This window comes from Cetorhinus maximus, chromosome 20 (assembly GCF_964194155.1).
Source record: "Cetorhinus maximus chromosome 20, sCetMax3.hap1.1, whole genome shotgun sequence".
In the NCBI taxonomy this organism is placed as follows: domain Eukaryota; kingdom Metazoa; phylum Chordata; class Chondrichthyes; order Lamniformes; family Cetorhinidae; genus Cetorhinus; species Cetorhinus maximus.
In genome coordinates, this window is record NC_135898.1 from 42,162,698 (window position 1) to 42,177,528 (window position 14,831).

At 40.7% G+C, this 14,831-nt stretch overlaps 1 protein-coding gene across 6 annotated transcripts in view; it reads left to right on the top strand.

Annotated features, from left to right (window-relative positions):
- Positions 1 to 9,031, top strand: part of a1cf (apobec1 complementation factor) — a 43,264-nt gene extending 34,233 nt beyond the window's left edge. For 4 of the 6 annotated variants that reach the window (XM_078565917.1, XM_078565918.1, XM_078565922.1 and 1 more), the window contains 2 exons: positions 4,979 to 5,109; positions 8,675 to 9,031. In XM_078565917.1, the coding sequence (XP_078422043.1) occupies positions 4,979 to 5,109; positions 8,675 to 8,886 (343 nt within the window). In that variant the 3' untranslated portion in view covers positions 8,887 to 9,031. The remainder of the gene's footprint in view (positions 1 to 4,978; positions 5,110 to 8,674) is intronic. The other 2 variants (XM_078565919.1, XM_078565920.1) reach the window with 1 other exon arrangement.
- Positions 9,032 to 14,831: the final 5,800 nt, after the last annotated feature.

The window sequence follows — 14,831 nt, forward strand, 5'->3', positions numbered from 1 at the left end:
ACAGCAAATAATTAGAAAGCTAACAAAATGTCTCTTATTGCGAGGGGAATTGAATATAAAAGTAGGGAGGTTATGCTTCACTTGCATAGGACACTGGTGAGACCACATCTGGAGTACTGTGTACTGTATTGGTCTTATTTAAGGAAGGATGTTAATGCATTAGAAGCAGTTCAGAGAAGGCTTACTAGACTAATACCAGGATTGGGCAGGTTGTCTTATGAGGAAAGGATGGACAGAATAGGCTTGTATCTACTGAAGTTTAGAAGAGTAAGAAGCGACTTGATTGAAACATATGAGATCCTGAGGGGTCTTGACCGGGTGGATGTGGAGAGGATGCTTCCTCTTGTGGGAGAATCTAGAACTACAGGTCACTGTTTAACAATAAGGGCTTGCCCATTTAAGACAGAGATGAGAAGAAATTCAGACGGTAGTGAGTCTTTGGAACTCCCTCCCTCAAAAAGCAGTGGAAGCTGAGTCTTTGATGTTTTCAAGGTAGAGGTAGCTAGATTCTTGATAAACCGGGGGTAGACGGGAGGTATAGTCAGGTCAGCTATGATCTTATTGAATGGCGGAGCAGGCTGAAATTTGTATGTTCTATTGTACACTTGGGAAGAAACCCTACAAAGTAGGAAAAGCAAGAGGTGTAAAAGAGCCCAAGTACTAATTCAATAATAGACTGATAGTGAACCCAGTGGAACCTGGATAATGAAGCCCAAAGAACACAATGGAATATATTGAAAGCCTTGGCAACCATTGCCCTCTCATGTCAAACACAAGCACATTTTGAACTATAAGTATATGTGGGCAAACAAAAAAGTATTTTATTGGCAACATAAAAATATATAAGTATAAAAATAGGGAAGTGTTGCTAAAACTATACAAGGCGCTAGTTAGACCACACTTAGAATACTGTGAAAGATATACTGGCATTGGAGGCAGTCCAGAGAAGGTTCATTAGGTTGATCCTGGGTATGGAGGGATTTTCTTATGAGGAGAGGTTAAGTAGGTTGGGCCTGTATTCATTGGAGTTTAGAAGAATGAGAGGGGATCTTAATGAAACATATAAGATTCTTAGGGGGCTTGACAGGGTAGATGCTGAGAGGTTGTTTCCCCCTGTGGGAGAGTCTAGGACCAGAGGGCATAATCTCAAAGTAAGGGGGCGCCCATTTAAAACTGAAATGAGGAGGAATTTCTTCTCTCAGAGGGCAGTCAATCTGTGGAATTCTTTACCACAGAGGGCTATAGAGGCTGGGTCGTTAAGTATATTCAAGGCTGAGATAGACAGATTTTTAATCAGTAAGGGTTATGGGGAAAAGGCAGGAAAGTGTGGATTATTAGCTCAGCCATGATCTCATTGAACGGCAGAGCAGACTCAATGGGCCGAATGGCCTACTTCTACTCCTACGTCTTAAGGTCTTAACATGTTGATGACCGATTAGTCATTCTGAAGGCCAATGGCTTTCAAATATTTGGAAATTATCCCCTGCAATATTCAGTCAGACAACCAAGTAAACATTCTGTCCTCCATCACTGATCCCTTAATGTGCTAAGAGTTATAACAACAGCCCAGTAGGGGAGACAATGGTTTATAAATAGGTTTTGCCCATAAGCCTCACCTTTCAAAAATAAAAACAAGCAACCCGATTTGCACCATCAAGGTGGGAAGCTTGATTTGGGTCATTTCCTGACTCAGCAGACCCATCTCTATATACATAGACTATGCACGCACTATTTTTACCCTGGGGAGGCAGGGGTGGGATTGAGTCGGCTCTGCCAACTCAAGTGGTTCGGATGCAACTACGGAGATGGCCAAGTGCTGAGGCAGGTTGGTTAGATGGCCCAGGTCCTCACCCTTCACATACTCTACCACTCACCCACTCCCCCAAGCCACCTTCATGGTCTTCATGCCACTGCCATGCCCCCAGACCCCTGCTATTCCCCCTATGCCCTCCACATCACTTCCATGCCGCCGTGCCATCTCCACGTCCCTTTCATGGCCCCCTCCGCATCTTTCATGCCCACTCACGTAGTATGCACTACAGAACCAGTGAAACATATAATAACAATAGTAAGTCTTGAAATGCACTTTAAAAAACACCCATTCAAAAATCTGCTTTGAAAAAACTACTGTTCTTCCAACCCTATAAAAGTGTCAATCAAACAAAGCCACTATAATATAAGTGACAGAAGCTTAACTCATTTCACATCTCTTGATCTTGTCCAAATATAGAAATTGAAAAAAAAAAATTTATTATAACCTCACAAGATATCAATCAATCAATCAAAGCAAACACTCTACTTCAGCCTGTGAGACCAGACCGTCTGCTGAGCTAATCTATTAGTGAGTCTTGGAGTCCAGGCAAACATTCATAACAAGGCCACCCGTGAACTGTATCAACAGAAACAGATGATGAGACATTGTTTTTTTTTTTCCCTCCTTATTATGAATGCTTGGCTGAGCTCCAAGACTCACTCATGTATTAGCTCATCAGAGGATCTGTTTTCACAGGCTGAAGTGGAGTGTTTGCTTTGATTGATTGACATTTTTGAGGTTATCATAAATTATCCTTTCTTTAAATTGTTTCTTTCAATGTCATGTGTTTATTTGGTCAAGATGAAGTTGTGTAAAATGAGGTAAAGCTTCTGTTATTGATACGATGATGGCTTTGATTGACGTTTTTATGGAAGGAGCATGGGTGATATGGAGCAGGCATGCATGAGACCTTTTAAACATACCTTTCAAAAGGTTCTCGAATCCAGGCAATGCTTTACGACTCCTCTGAGATGCCTACGCCTGCAGTGGAACCAGCCAGGCCGAGAGTACGGGCTCACTACCTGCATGCTTATCCCACGCCGGCAAAAATTGCCAGTGCTGGGAATGGGGGCAGGAATCCCGGAATCGGGTCTTACCTACCATTTGGCCATCAAAGTCCATCCTTTAACTCATTACTGCTCTAATTATAGCATCTAATTGTATTTTAATCTATTGGTTTGCCTCTTTGGCAGATGATAACACTTTCAAAAAATAATTTTTGTTTTAATAGTTATTCAGAATTTACTTTTTGCTAATTTTTATAAAATTATCCCTTGATCCTGCGTTTTGGATGGACTCCAAAGCAATAATCTAAGTTAACCTTATCCATATCATTTACTGTTTTCTAAACTTCAGTAGATATGAACAAATGAATTAGGAGCGGGAGTGGGCCTTTTTCCTACTCCACCATTCAATAAGATCATGGCTGATCTGACTGTGGCCTCAACTCCACATTCCGCCTACCCCTGATAACCTTTGATTCCCTTGTTAGTCAAGAATCTATCTACCTCTGCCTTAAAAATATTCAATGACTCTGCCTCCACCACTCTCTGGGGAAGAGAGTTCCAAAGATTTATGACCCTGAGAGAAAAAATTTTTTCTCATTACTGTCTTAAATGGGAGGGCCCTCATTTTTAAATTGCATCCCCTAATTCTAGTCTCGCCCACAAGGGGAAACATCCTTTCAGTATCATCCTAACAAGTCCCCCTCAGGATCTTATGTGTTTCAATAAGGTCACCTCTCAATCTTCTAAACTCCAATGGACACAGGCCCAGCCTGTCCAACCTTTCCTTATAAGATAACCCCCCACTATCCCAGGTATGAATCGAGTGAATCTTCTCTGATCTGCTTCTAACGCATTTCCCTCTGAACCAGCATCTTTAGATTATGAAGATTAAGGCCTCTATTTGACTGGCAGGAGTGGGGGTGTAAGACTAAAGCATTAAAAATGGGGAATGTATCCCCAACCCACCACATATATGCCCATCACCTCTTTCACAATGGGTGTTCCATCGTGGAGGGGCAGGACACTTCATTAACATTTCTTAAATTACTCAGTATAATTGTTTGGTGAATAGAATACATTTAGTTTTCCCAAAGGATAGTGAATATGCTTGAAAAAGATAGGATAACTTTGGGTCAATTTTTTTTTTACTGTTCATGGGATGTGGGCGCCACTGCCTAGGTCAGCATTTTGCCCATCCCTAATTACTCTTGTTCAGAGGGCATTTTAAAAGCCAATCACATTGCTGTGGGTCTGGAGTCATATGTAGGCCAGACCAGGTAAGGACAGCAGATTTCCTTCCCTAAAGGACATTAGTGAACCTTAGTGGGTTTTTTTACAACAATCGGCAATGGTCTCAAGGTCATCATCAGACTTTATTGAATTCAAATTTCACCATCTGCCCTGGTGGGATTCGAACCTGGGCCCCCAGAGCATTACTCTGGGGTCTCTAGAATACCAGTCCAGTGACAATCCATAGTGGTATACACTAGGTATACAATTGTAGCATACACCGCCCCTAAATTCAATGAATGCGCTTATAAAGGAACTGGATCAATAAAATTGAGAAAGGTGAACGAATGCTGTAGAACTATTGAGAGATATGTTTCAATTATGAGGTTTATGAAATGAGTAAAGAAATCATAGTGGGAATGAGGGAGGAGGCCATGATTAAGAGAGCCATACTAGGAGTATGGAGGAGAAAAACCCCAGTGGGGCTTTTCTTGGTTCAAGCTTCATTCTGCTGCTGGCCATGAGAAGGAATTAGAGAAATAAAGGCCTTGATATTTTTTGGAGAAGCAGTTGTCAGGAGGGAGAGGCTTGTGGCGAAGACCTGGTGAGGCCTAGGGGTGTGGAGGTCCTGCCAAATTTAAAGGCAGGACCTCATTACAGTTTCCTATTTTCCATTTAAGCAGGCCTGTCAGACAGGAAAGCCAGAAGCAAGAACAAGGGGTAGTTTACTCCCAAGAAAAATCACCTTGAGAGCAAAGTTTAATGCCCCTGTTTCTGTGCTGTACATTCTATGTAATGTAATTACTCTATATTAGTAAAAACATAACCCTGTGTACTTACCTAATTGTAAACGATGCATTTGCCTGCTGTAAAGGGTTGTATTGGATGGTCAAACTGAGAAATTAGCAGAATGTTTGTTTTCTTGCAGCCAACCATTCACACCACCCAAACTCTGCACGGCGGTGGAAGAAGCGAAAAGTTATGCTGCAGAGCATGTACTTCAAATCCTAGGTCTTCATGCTGAAGGTACAGAGCCACCTGCAGCTGCAGCTTTCACAGGTATGTGAAGGTCCATACTGACACCATCTACTGTAACTTGGAATATTGTGACTAGAACCATTTTATTATAATAGAGTTACTGATCCATCATTTACAAAATCATTTTGCTGTTATAAGGATAGTATGTTTTGTGCTCACAAAGACGAAGGGTTTCGATCCTAGGAAATGGAGCCATTTTGTCTCGAGTTCCAATACAGCACAGCCAGATAAAGAGCAATTCTCCATGTTCTTCCCACAGCGCCTCAACTGCAAAGGATATATACTGTCCGAAGTACATAAGAAATAGGAGTAGTAGGCCATTCTACCCCATGAGTCTGCTTCGACATTCAATAAGATCATGGCTGACCTATTTGTAGCTTTAACTCTATTTTCCTGCCTGCCCACCATAACTCTCAACTCCTTTTTAGACTAAAAATCTGTATAACTCAGCCTTGAATACATTCAATGACTCAGCCTCCACTGATCACTGGGGAAGAGAATTCCAAAGAAAATTCCTCCTCATCTCAGTCTTAGAAGGGAGATCCCTTATATTGCAGCTGTGTCCCTTAGTTCTAGATCCCCCACGAGGGGAAACATCCTCTCAGCCTTCACCCTGTCAAGCCCCCTCAGATAAGTTTCAATAAGATCACCTCTCATTCTTCAAAACTCCAATGAGAAAAACCCCAACCTGCTCAACCTTTCCTCATAAGATACAATCCTCATCCCAGGAATCAGCCTAGTGAACCTTCTCTGAACTGCCTCCAATGCAAGTAAGTAAGTTGACCATACGCAGTGATCTAGGTGTGGTCTCACAAATTCACTGTACAGTTGTAGCAAGACTTCCCTAGTTTTATACTCCATCCCCCTTGCAATAAAGGGCAACAAGTCATTTGCCTTCCTGATTACTTGTTGTACCTGCATGCTAACTTCTTGCGATTCAAGTAAAGGACACCCAGATCCCTCTGCACTATAGCGGTCTCCATTTAAATAACATTCTGCTTTTCTCTTCTCCTTGCCGAACCTCGCTTTTTAAAAAATCTTTCACGGGATGTGGACATCGCTGGTTAGGCCAGCATTTATTGTCCATCCCTAATTACCCTTGAGGTGGTGGTGGTAAGCCCACCTTCATGAACTGCTACAGGGCAGACTCACGGGGTAGAATGGCCTACTACTACTCCTATTTCTTATGTACTTCGGACAGTATATATCCTTTGCAGTTGAGGCACAGTGGGAAGAACCTGGAGAATTGCTCTTTATCTGGCTGTGCTGTATTGGAACTCGAGACAAAATGGCTCCATTTCCTAGGATCGAAACCCTTTGTCTTTATGAGCACAAAACATACTATCCTTATAACAGCAAAATGGTCCTGTAAATGATTCATCAGTAACTCTGTTATAATAAAATGGTTCTAGTCATTATTAGGAATAATTTTACCCAGCCCTAAAATTGGGAAAACCTTGTTTGAATTAAAAACTTTAAAGTGAAATAACGACCTCATTAGGATCTCACTGGATGGTCCAGACCTTATTCAAAGCATCATTACTCACAGGTTAATATATTATAGAGCCTGGGCAGCTGAGGAACCTGGGAGTTTACTTATCAGGTAACCTCTGCAGGGAACAGACTCTTCCTTACAGCTAACCTGAGAGCCACAGGAAAATGTCAGCAAAGCTTAGGAAATCAATCTTTGCTGCTGTAGTTCCAGTTACAAGGATCAGCAGCTACTCACTGTGATGGAGGAGCAGTGTAAGGAATGAAGGTGAAAATGCAACTATGCTGCCACTTTTTATAAGTGGACATATATTACCCAGCCTGAACCAGGCCAAGCATAGTGCTTCATAATCCATTGCAACTAGTCATGAATTTGACTGTGTGCACCTTTGGTTCCTCCTGGACCCCATATAACAGAGAGGCTGAGAGACCCCTTTAATACAGTGTGCATTAAGCTTCAAGGTGAAATATTGGGACCACATCAAATTCTGAAAAGAAAAATGAATTCTGCTTGGCAGCCTGGGTTGGCTTCATGAATTTGCATTGCGAAGAGGGTGGTCATAGCACAGCTGAACTTAGAGGGAGGTGAGATAAGTAGAGATACACCAAACTTACAAATGGAAACAAGTCATTCGGCGCAACCAATCTCTGGTGTTTACCCTCCCCACAAGGAAATAGTTCTCATCGCATTTAATCATCCCCTTCCCAGCTCCCTTCAACCCTTTTTTTCTTTCTGCTGCCTCTCCAATCTAATCATGAATATTGGCAGAGTTTCTGCCCGAGGTTGTTTAACTCTCCCTGGAGCCCTGAGACAGTTGGAACAACATTGGCAGTGATCTGGGACTAGGTTAATCCCCTGCTGTCTCATGCTGATAACAATTTATGACGTTTAGCCCCCAAGCGGTCTAAAATACCAGAAAAAAGTAATTGGGAGAGAAAAATAAAGTGGTACGGTTCATATTTTCAAAGAAGAAAATGTTGGAAATACTCAGCCGGTCGGGCAGCATCTGTGGAGAGAGAATCAGAGTTAACCTTTCAGGTCAACGAAAGGTCATCATTAACTCGTTCTCTGTTCACGTCTGCTGCCTGACCTATTTCCAGCATTTTCGGCTTAAATGTCAATTCTCAGGCATTTACTGTATTTTGCTTTAGTATTCACATTTTCAAATTCTTCTCACTTGTCATTATAAGCCACATTTTACCCAATTGAAAAATAAGCCTGGCAACCATCATAGTAAACCTGACTTGTAAGTTATTATTAAATGGGAATATATATTGGCTGCCTATTTTGAGAGTATGACCTGCTGTAAGGTATGATACAGTCAGCATTAGGCCTGTGTTCAAGAGACTCCATGAAGAGCACCCAAACAAATCTGAAAGAAAAATCTGAAATCTGAACAAATGTTCAGAAATCGTCTCCTGGGCCTAGAAGTAAACTTTTGCAATCAACAATTAACAGTCAGAAGCACACGCGCCTAATGATTGAATTTGATGTTGAAAGAAATAGAGCTGGCTTTAGTGAATAATGAAAACAAATTTGCAAAAGGTGTGACGAGCACTTACCCTGGGTGACTGCTGTCAATCTGTCTCACAAGGATGAGACAAACATTTTTCTGGTGAGGAGTAAGGATTTTTGCCATTTGGATCTCTAATTTAGAGCATTTTGTAATGAGCCAACTTGATAAGAGCACTGAAATACAAATCCTGTTTTTGGATCATGTTTTTGCGTACTTGCTGGCAGTGGGGAAACTGTGTTTGTCACGGCCTCATGTCAGGGAGTCATGGTCCATGCCTTTCTGACATGTGCGCGGCGGAGAAGGGCAAGGTTCACTGCTGCCTGCATGTACTCAGAAAGCTCCCCCATTTTGTGTTCCTAGCCACAGAACTGAAATCAACAATTGTAACAGAAATACTGCAAAGTCAGGTGTTATTTGATAATGATGCATAGTGTGACAGTTATTAAAAAGAAAGCATGTCACTAGGGCAAAAACTAACATTAATTGAAAAAAACCTTCAACGCACCTAATATTTCATTTACAATCTCCAACTTGTAACTGAGCACCCAGGGTAATGATTGCTTTGCATCTTCTTTCAGGCAGACCTCTGTCTATGCCTGTCTCCTACTTGGCTTCATCCACTGACCTCCCATTCCCATGTTATGCTACAGGATACACATTAGCAGGTGCGGCAGCTACACAACTGAAACAAGCCGTTGCCCTTGGCCAGGACCTAGCTACATATGCTACATATGAAGGTTATCCGGCATTCGCAGTGCCTACACGCGGAGACACCTACGGAGCATTCTGAGCAGAAACGGACAATGACAAGTAGACCTCCAACACACTTTAACAGCAACAATGGGAATGCTGATTTGAAATTAACAACTAAATATAGGAATAGATTAAAGAATGTGATTATTCTTAAAGATATGATTCCAATAACCACATACAAGATTTCAATGATAGCTAGAGTCTAATTAGATTGCAAGCCTGATCAGCTTGTACACAAATATATCTATCTATATATATATATATATATATATATAAATATATATATAATACATACATACATTAAGGATGTATTTTAAGTTAAGAGAACTTTTAAAGCAAGGTAAGAAAGCTATATAGCCCTTTAATATTTTTATATTTCTCAGGTATAATTTGGCCTTCATGTTTACATTGTACTTCATACTTTTGCCATACAGGATACTCAGTTATTAGAGGACTATTAAAGTGTTCGTGTAAGGTGCGTGCAACTACTTTAGGTATACATAGTTAGAAAGTATCCATCTGCATCACCTGTATTTACTGATGGAGTTCATGTTTACTAAATTTAAACACATTATTTGGGCTGCCACGTGCCAACTATGAATCTCCACCAAGGTTTAGGTTAACTACAGTGCCACAAAATGACACCTACATAACCAGATATCATTCAAAACATTTCTATGTCCAAACGTAAGGCAAGCTACATCTTGCAGGCAAAGTTACCAGGGAGAATAAAAGTTTTTTTTTAAAAACAGCTTCAAACATACAGCTGCTATATACCAATATCTATATGTAGATTAGCATCTAAACTTGAGGTTTTTTCAGTATTTAGCACCTCACCATTTTACTAATAGTTGATTCCCTTTCTCTAATGCTTTGGCTGACTTTTTAGTTTAAAATGGAACAAAACTATGCTTTATTGTATTGTGTCAGAAAAAGCATTGACGTTGTATTTGAATTTTGTAAGGTATTCAGAAAGGTGCCAAAGCAGTAAACAGTGATAACAGTATTAAAACATGCGCCTGGGAGCGTTTAGAACCTATTTTTCTACCAGTCGTCAAAATATCAATGTTTGTACAGAATGTAACATTTTCTCTCAGATATTGAAATGTTCATTAAAGAAAATTATCAATCGTTCATTAAAGAAACTGTTATCAGGGGAAAATTACCGGTGAATAAAATATATGAATAAATTGGCACCACAGAATCATGGGAAACGATTACATTTTGCCTGTGTAATCGTAAGTTATAAAACAAGGAATATTGTGAAGCCATAGTGTGTTTCATTGCATTTTAATTTCTCTTTGTCCAGTTACCATCAAAGTGATGTAAAACATTCATCTCAATTCCTCATCAATAATGATTCTAAAAAATTTCAGAATGTATTCAGTGTGACACGAATAATTAAAGATGTTTACTTCATTATCAACTGTGTTTCCAATAAATGTTTCACATTTGCCTTTCAAGTACAAAGATGATTTCAATCATGTAAGCAGCTCCTACAGTGTCAGCTGTAGTTCAGTTGGTAGCACTCGCTCGGAGTCAGAAGTTAAAGTCTTGGGGCTCAAGTCCTAGTCCAGAGACTTAAGCGCACAGTCTATCCTAACACTTAATGCAGTACTAAGTGAGCTTTGCAATGTTTTGAATACCATCTCTCTGATGAGACGTTAAACCGAGGCCTTACCTGCCCTCTCAGGCGGACATAAATGATCCCATGGCACTATTTTGAACGAGAGAGGAGGGGCAGTTCCTAATGTATTTGCCAATACATTAACTAAAATACCCTTAACTAAAACCAGATTATCTGCTCATTGTCATTCATAGGAACTTGTACACAAATTAGCTGCCTAATTTTCCACATAACAGTGATTGCACTTCAAAAAATACTTCATCAGCTGTAAGGTGCTTTTGGACTTCCTGAGGTTCTCAATGGTGCTATATAAATGCATGTCTTACTTTCATTTTCCAGCTTCATTTCCCAAGCTGTGTTATCTGCTCTTTTCAATCTGGTTTCTTTCACATCCTTCCCTCTGCTCCAACATCTTTGGTAGAGCCTTCAGCTATCATCCCTACCATCCCTAAACCCTTCCATCTTGATACCCCCTTCCCCACCTTCAAATGCCACCTCAAAACTTCCTCTTTGAGGACGTCTACAGACCAATATTTCTCCTGCTACTACAGCATTCATTTCCCTTCTACAAAAGAACTTGAAATATTAAAGGCCCTGGATATTATTCCACTCACTGGTTTTCTGCCTTGGACAGAAAAATATATTTCTGTTATCCTTGGAATGATGGCCTTTATTAATTAGTGCAAGTTGCAGTGATGAGTGGAAGAAATAAATGTAAAAAACATAAATTTAAAGCCCACAAAATATCTTTCTCGGATATGCAAACTAAAGCCAGATAAACAAAAGGAATATTTTTGAATATATCAGCTGGTAGTAACTTTTTATAAGTCAAGTCCAGGACGTTGGCTTCCATCAAAATCTATGAAGCCTCTCTGAGCTGCATTGTTGGGACAGCTCAAGAGCTATAAAAATCTGAAGAAGAATAGGTCTGAGTTGAGAGAAAATAAACCAAACTTAAAGAGATAGGGGAGATCTTTGTAGATGAAGCATTTTCTTGTCTTTGTTTCTCCCTCAATTCAACAATTTCATGGGAAAATGGATAGACAAAAATGAAAACATTAACACCAAAAGGAACATGACATTTTCTGCTTGGAATTATGTAAAGTGATCAAATTATCTTCAAGAATGTAAGTAGCCACTTTTCATTCTGCTCCAATTATGCCAGTGCAATAGGTGCCAACTATTCCTTGCACATGGAATGAGGGGTCAGGCAGGCCCTTTCTGGTATTGCAGGGGAGTTTATTTGGTCATGGTGAGTGGGTTAGACTTCAAAAGGGAGAATCCTCAACTTCTCCTGTTACATGTGATGTATATTTTGTTTAATTCCTCACATTTCTGCTTGATTCATGCTTTTGAATTTGAAACATAGCCTTGTGCGATAATTCACACACACGAACATTTTGCACTGCACAAGTCAAGCTGAATTGCCAAATTATTCCCATTGTTTTTGTTTAATAGTTGTGGCCAGTTCACTCTCCCAACTGGATCAAATGTTGTGAGCCATTCCTTGTTCACATTATAGCAGTTCTTAAATGTCATGGATGCCTCCTAGCTCTTTGTTCAACGTTATTAGGCTACTTCATTGGAACCTGAATATTCTCAAGCATCAGCTGCACATGTTTAAAGATTGAAAGAGAACCTCATTTCAAGTCTCCCAAAGTTACTGATTGTTTTGTTTAACAAGGATCAATTTATTCCCCATAAAAAACTCTTCTGTCATCTCCATGTAGGGGCAGGGGAAAATGATGTAAATAGAAGCTCCATCAAAGGCTTCTTTCTAGCTTATACAATATTGTCTATTTTATTTAGATAGCTCTACCTCCCAACCACCCAGGAATTGCAGTTAGGTGTAGATTATCGTTGGCTGTTCCTCGATTTGAGGATGATGTCTGCTCAGGATCGCAAGCTTCTGCCATAGGTCTTCATGTGACTGAACAGGCCAATTTTCAAGCTGAAGATCTTTGGGAACACAGGGAAGGGTGCCCCATGAAGTAGTGGGATCCAGAGTGCAGGATTGGCTTCCTTTCCTTCGCCGCTGCTGCTCCGCCGCATCATTAAGATGTTGTGACTTAAGGCATGATGTATCTTGATGGACAAGTTGTCACCATGCTAAACAATTGGTAGTAAGCTCCTCCCAGTCATTAATGTCAATTCTGCTGTGCTTCAAGGAGAGCTTCAAATTTTTCTTTGTCCTCTCCTGGAACATTGTCCATTTGAGAGTTCAGAAAACAGGGCCTGGCGTAGAACACAGTTTTTGGTCATCCGTACACACTTCTTCAAAGTTGATTTTGCAGGAGTTTTGCCTGAATACTGTGGAGCTGGCTTTACAAAGGGCACAAGTGTTTGTTTGATGGTCCTCCCATTGAACCCAGAGGATGCAGTGGAGGCATTGCTGATGGAATTTCTTTAGTGTTCTATTTTCCCTCGAAATCCATAGAATGAGTACATGGAGTCTTGATGTAAGTGAATGTGCACCAGCTTTGAAGACCTCAGCTGGAAAACCATCAGGGCTGCAGGCTTTGTTGTGTTTAATCTGTTTGATTGCTTATTGCAGCTCTCCCTTCGATGGTTATTATTCCACCACAGAGTACTGGGGGAATGGCCTGGAGAGCATCAACTTCCACTGTGGGTTCACAATTGTTCAAACTGTTCTTTCCAGCATTGACAGAAGTACAGATAATACAGAAAATATGACAGGACCAAATACCTTGGCCCTCACAATCAGTTCAAACAACAGGAATAACCCCATTTGTTTGGGCAAAACAAAATGTTGAACAAGGGTAAAGGACAACCGTGAGCAAATAAAATACATTCCCAAAAGGAAAATTCAATTCCTGATGCCATTCTCCTCACAAACAAACATTAAAATTGTCTCGGTATCTTTTGTGAATATGTTATTTTCCTTTTTTCTATTAACACAATCCAACTAGCATCACTTTACATTTAAATTATCATAGAGAGATACAGACTGCCTAACAACTGTTTGGGTTACAGGCTGATTCGACTGTAGAAATAGAGTTAAGATGCCTAGAAAACATTTTACTTTTACGTGGGGACAGCATAAATACAGTCCAGTCAAGGGATTTAAAGTAACACCCCCAATTTCTTTGAATGTTTTGTGACAGGGTTAGGTGCAATCTCCAACATTCTGCTTCTTTGCTGCTCCAATATTCAGGTGGTCCAGTTTTGGGAAGATCTTTCTCACTTTTGGGCCATGTTGTAATTTTTCCTCAGTTATCTATGTCAACTGACTTGGAGCCTGAGTCCAAATGTCTGACAGAGCACCAAATCCCTGCTGTGGTTTCCAGGATCAGTTCAACTTAGAAGACTTGGTTAATCAAAATGCCTCTCAATGGGAGATTTTTGCCGCAGAATTTAAAATTCTGACACAGCTTAAAGGGCCGAGCATCATCAAGTGGCTCCTTGCTCCAAACCAGGATGCTGATTGGTGGAAATAATAAGGCAGGCCTATGGTAGGATGCACAGAACATCCTCTTCCCACCACAGCCCCCAGCTTGTACTTCACATATGTGACTGTTGATGTGGTAGGGTTTCGGAAGGGCGACACTGTTTGACACTTACAGGTGGAATAAACCAAGGGTGGCTGCTCAAGGAAAATGGAGGCAGGTTTCCAGAACAGTAACATTACTCAGAAGCGATGACCCATAGAATGCATGTGATTCCTTTAAACAAAGACTTAAAATATCATTCCTTTAATTTTGAGTATGTGCTTTTACTTTCCTCACTCTCCTCATCCTATCCGCAGCCTTTAATATGGTGGCTATGCCATCCTCCCCCATTCTGCATCTCAGTGGGGCTTCACTTGGTTCCACTTTTGCCAATGCACTCGTATCCAGAACATTGCCAGCAACAGCTTCTCTTCCCCATCCTTGCACTGTTGCAATTTTTCTCACCTCTCAGTCAATTGACTTGAGTCCCATGTCCTGCAGAGGGCACAATTCCTGTTGTTGTCCTGCAAGAGTGTATCCTTAATCTCTACCCCCCTCTGCTTCCTCAGCTATATGCTGCATTTTTGCAACATTATCCAAATTCATAGGGTTAGTTTTCAATTGTATATTGACCACACCTAACTCTTGCACTGCATCAGCTTTCTCAACTTGTCTGACAGCCAGTCTTGGATGAGCCACAATCAGAAAGAACAAAGCCGTTGTCTTCAGTTCCTGTCACAAACTCTGTACTTCCATCATGATTTCAATCACATCCCCATCATTTGCTTCAGGTTGAATCAGACTGTTTGGTATCTCTGTATACTGTTTGATTATGTGCTGAGCATCTGAAGTCATTGCCTCCCCAGCACAATGATCACCTATTACCCTCCCTGTTATGTCCCCTGC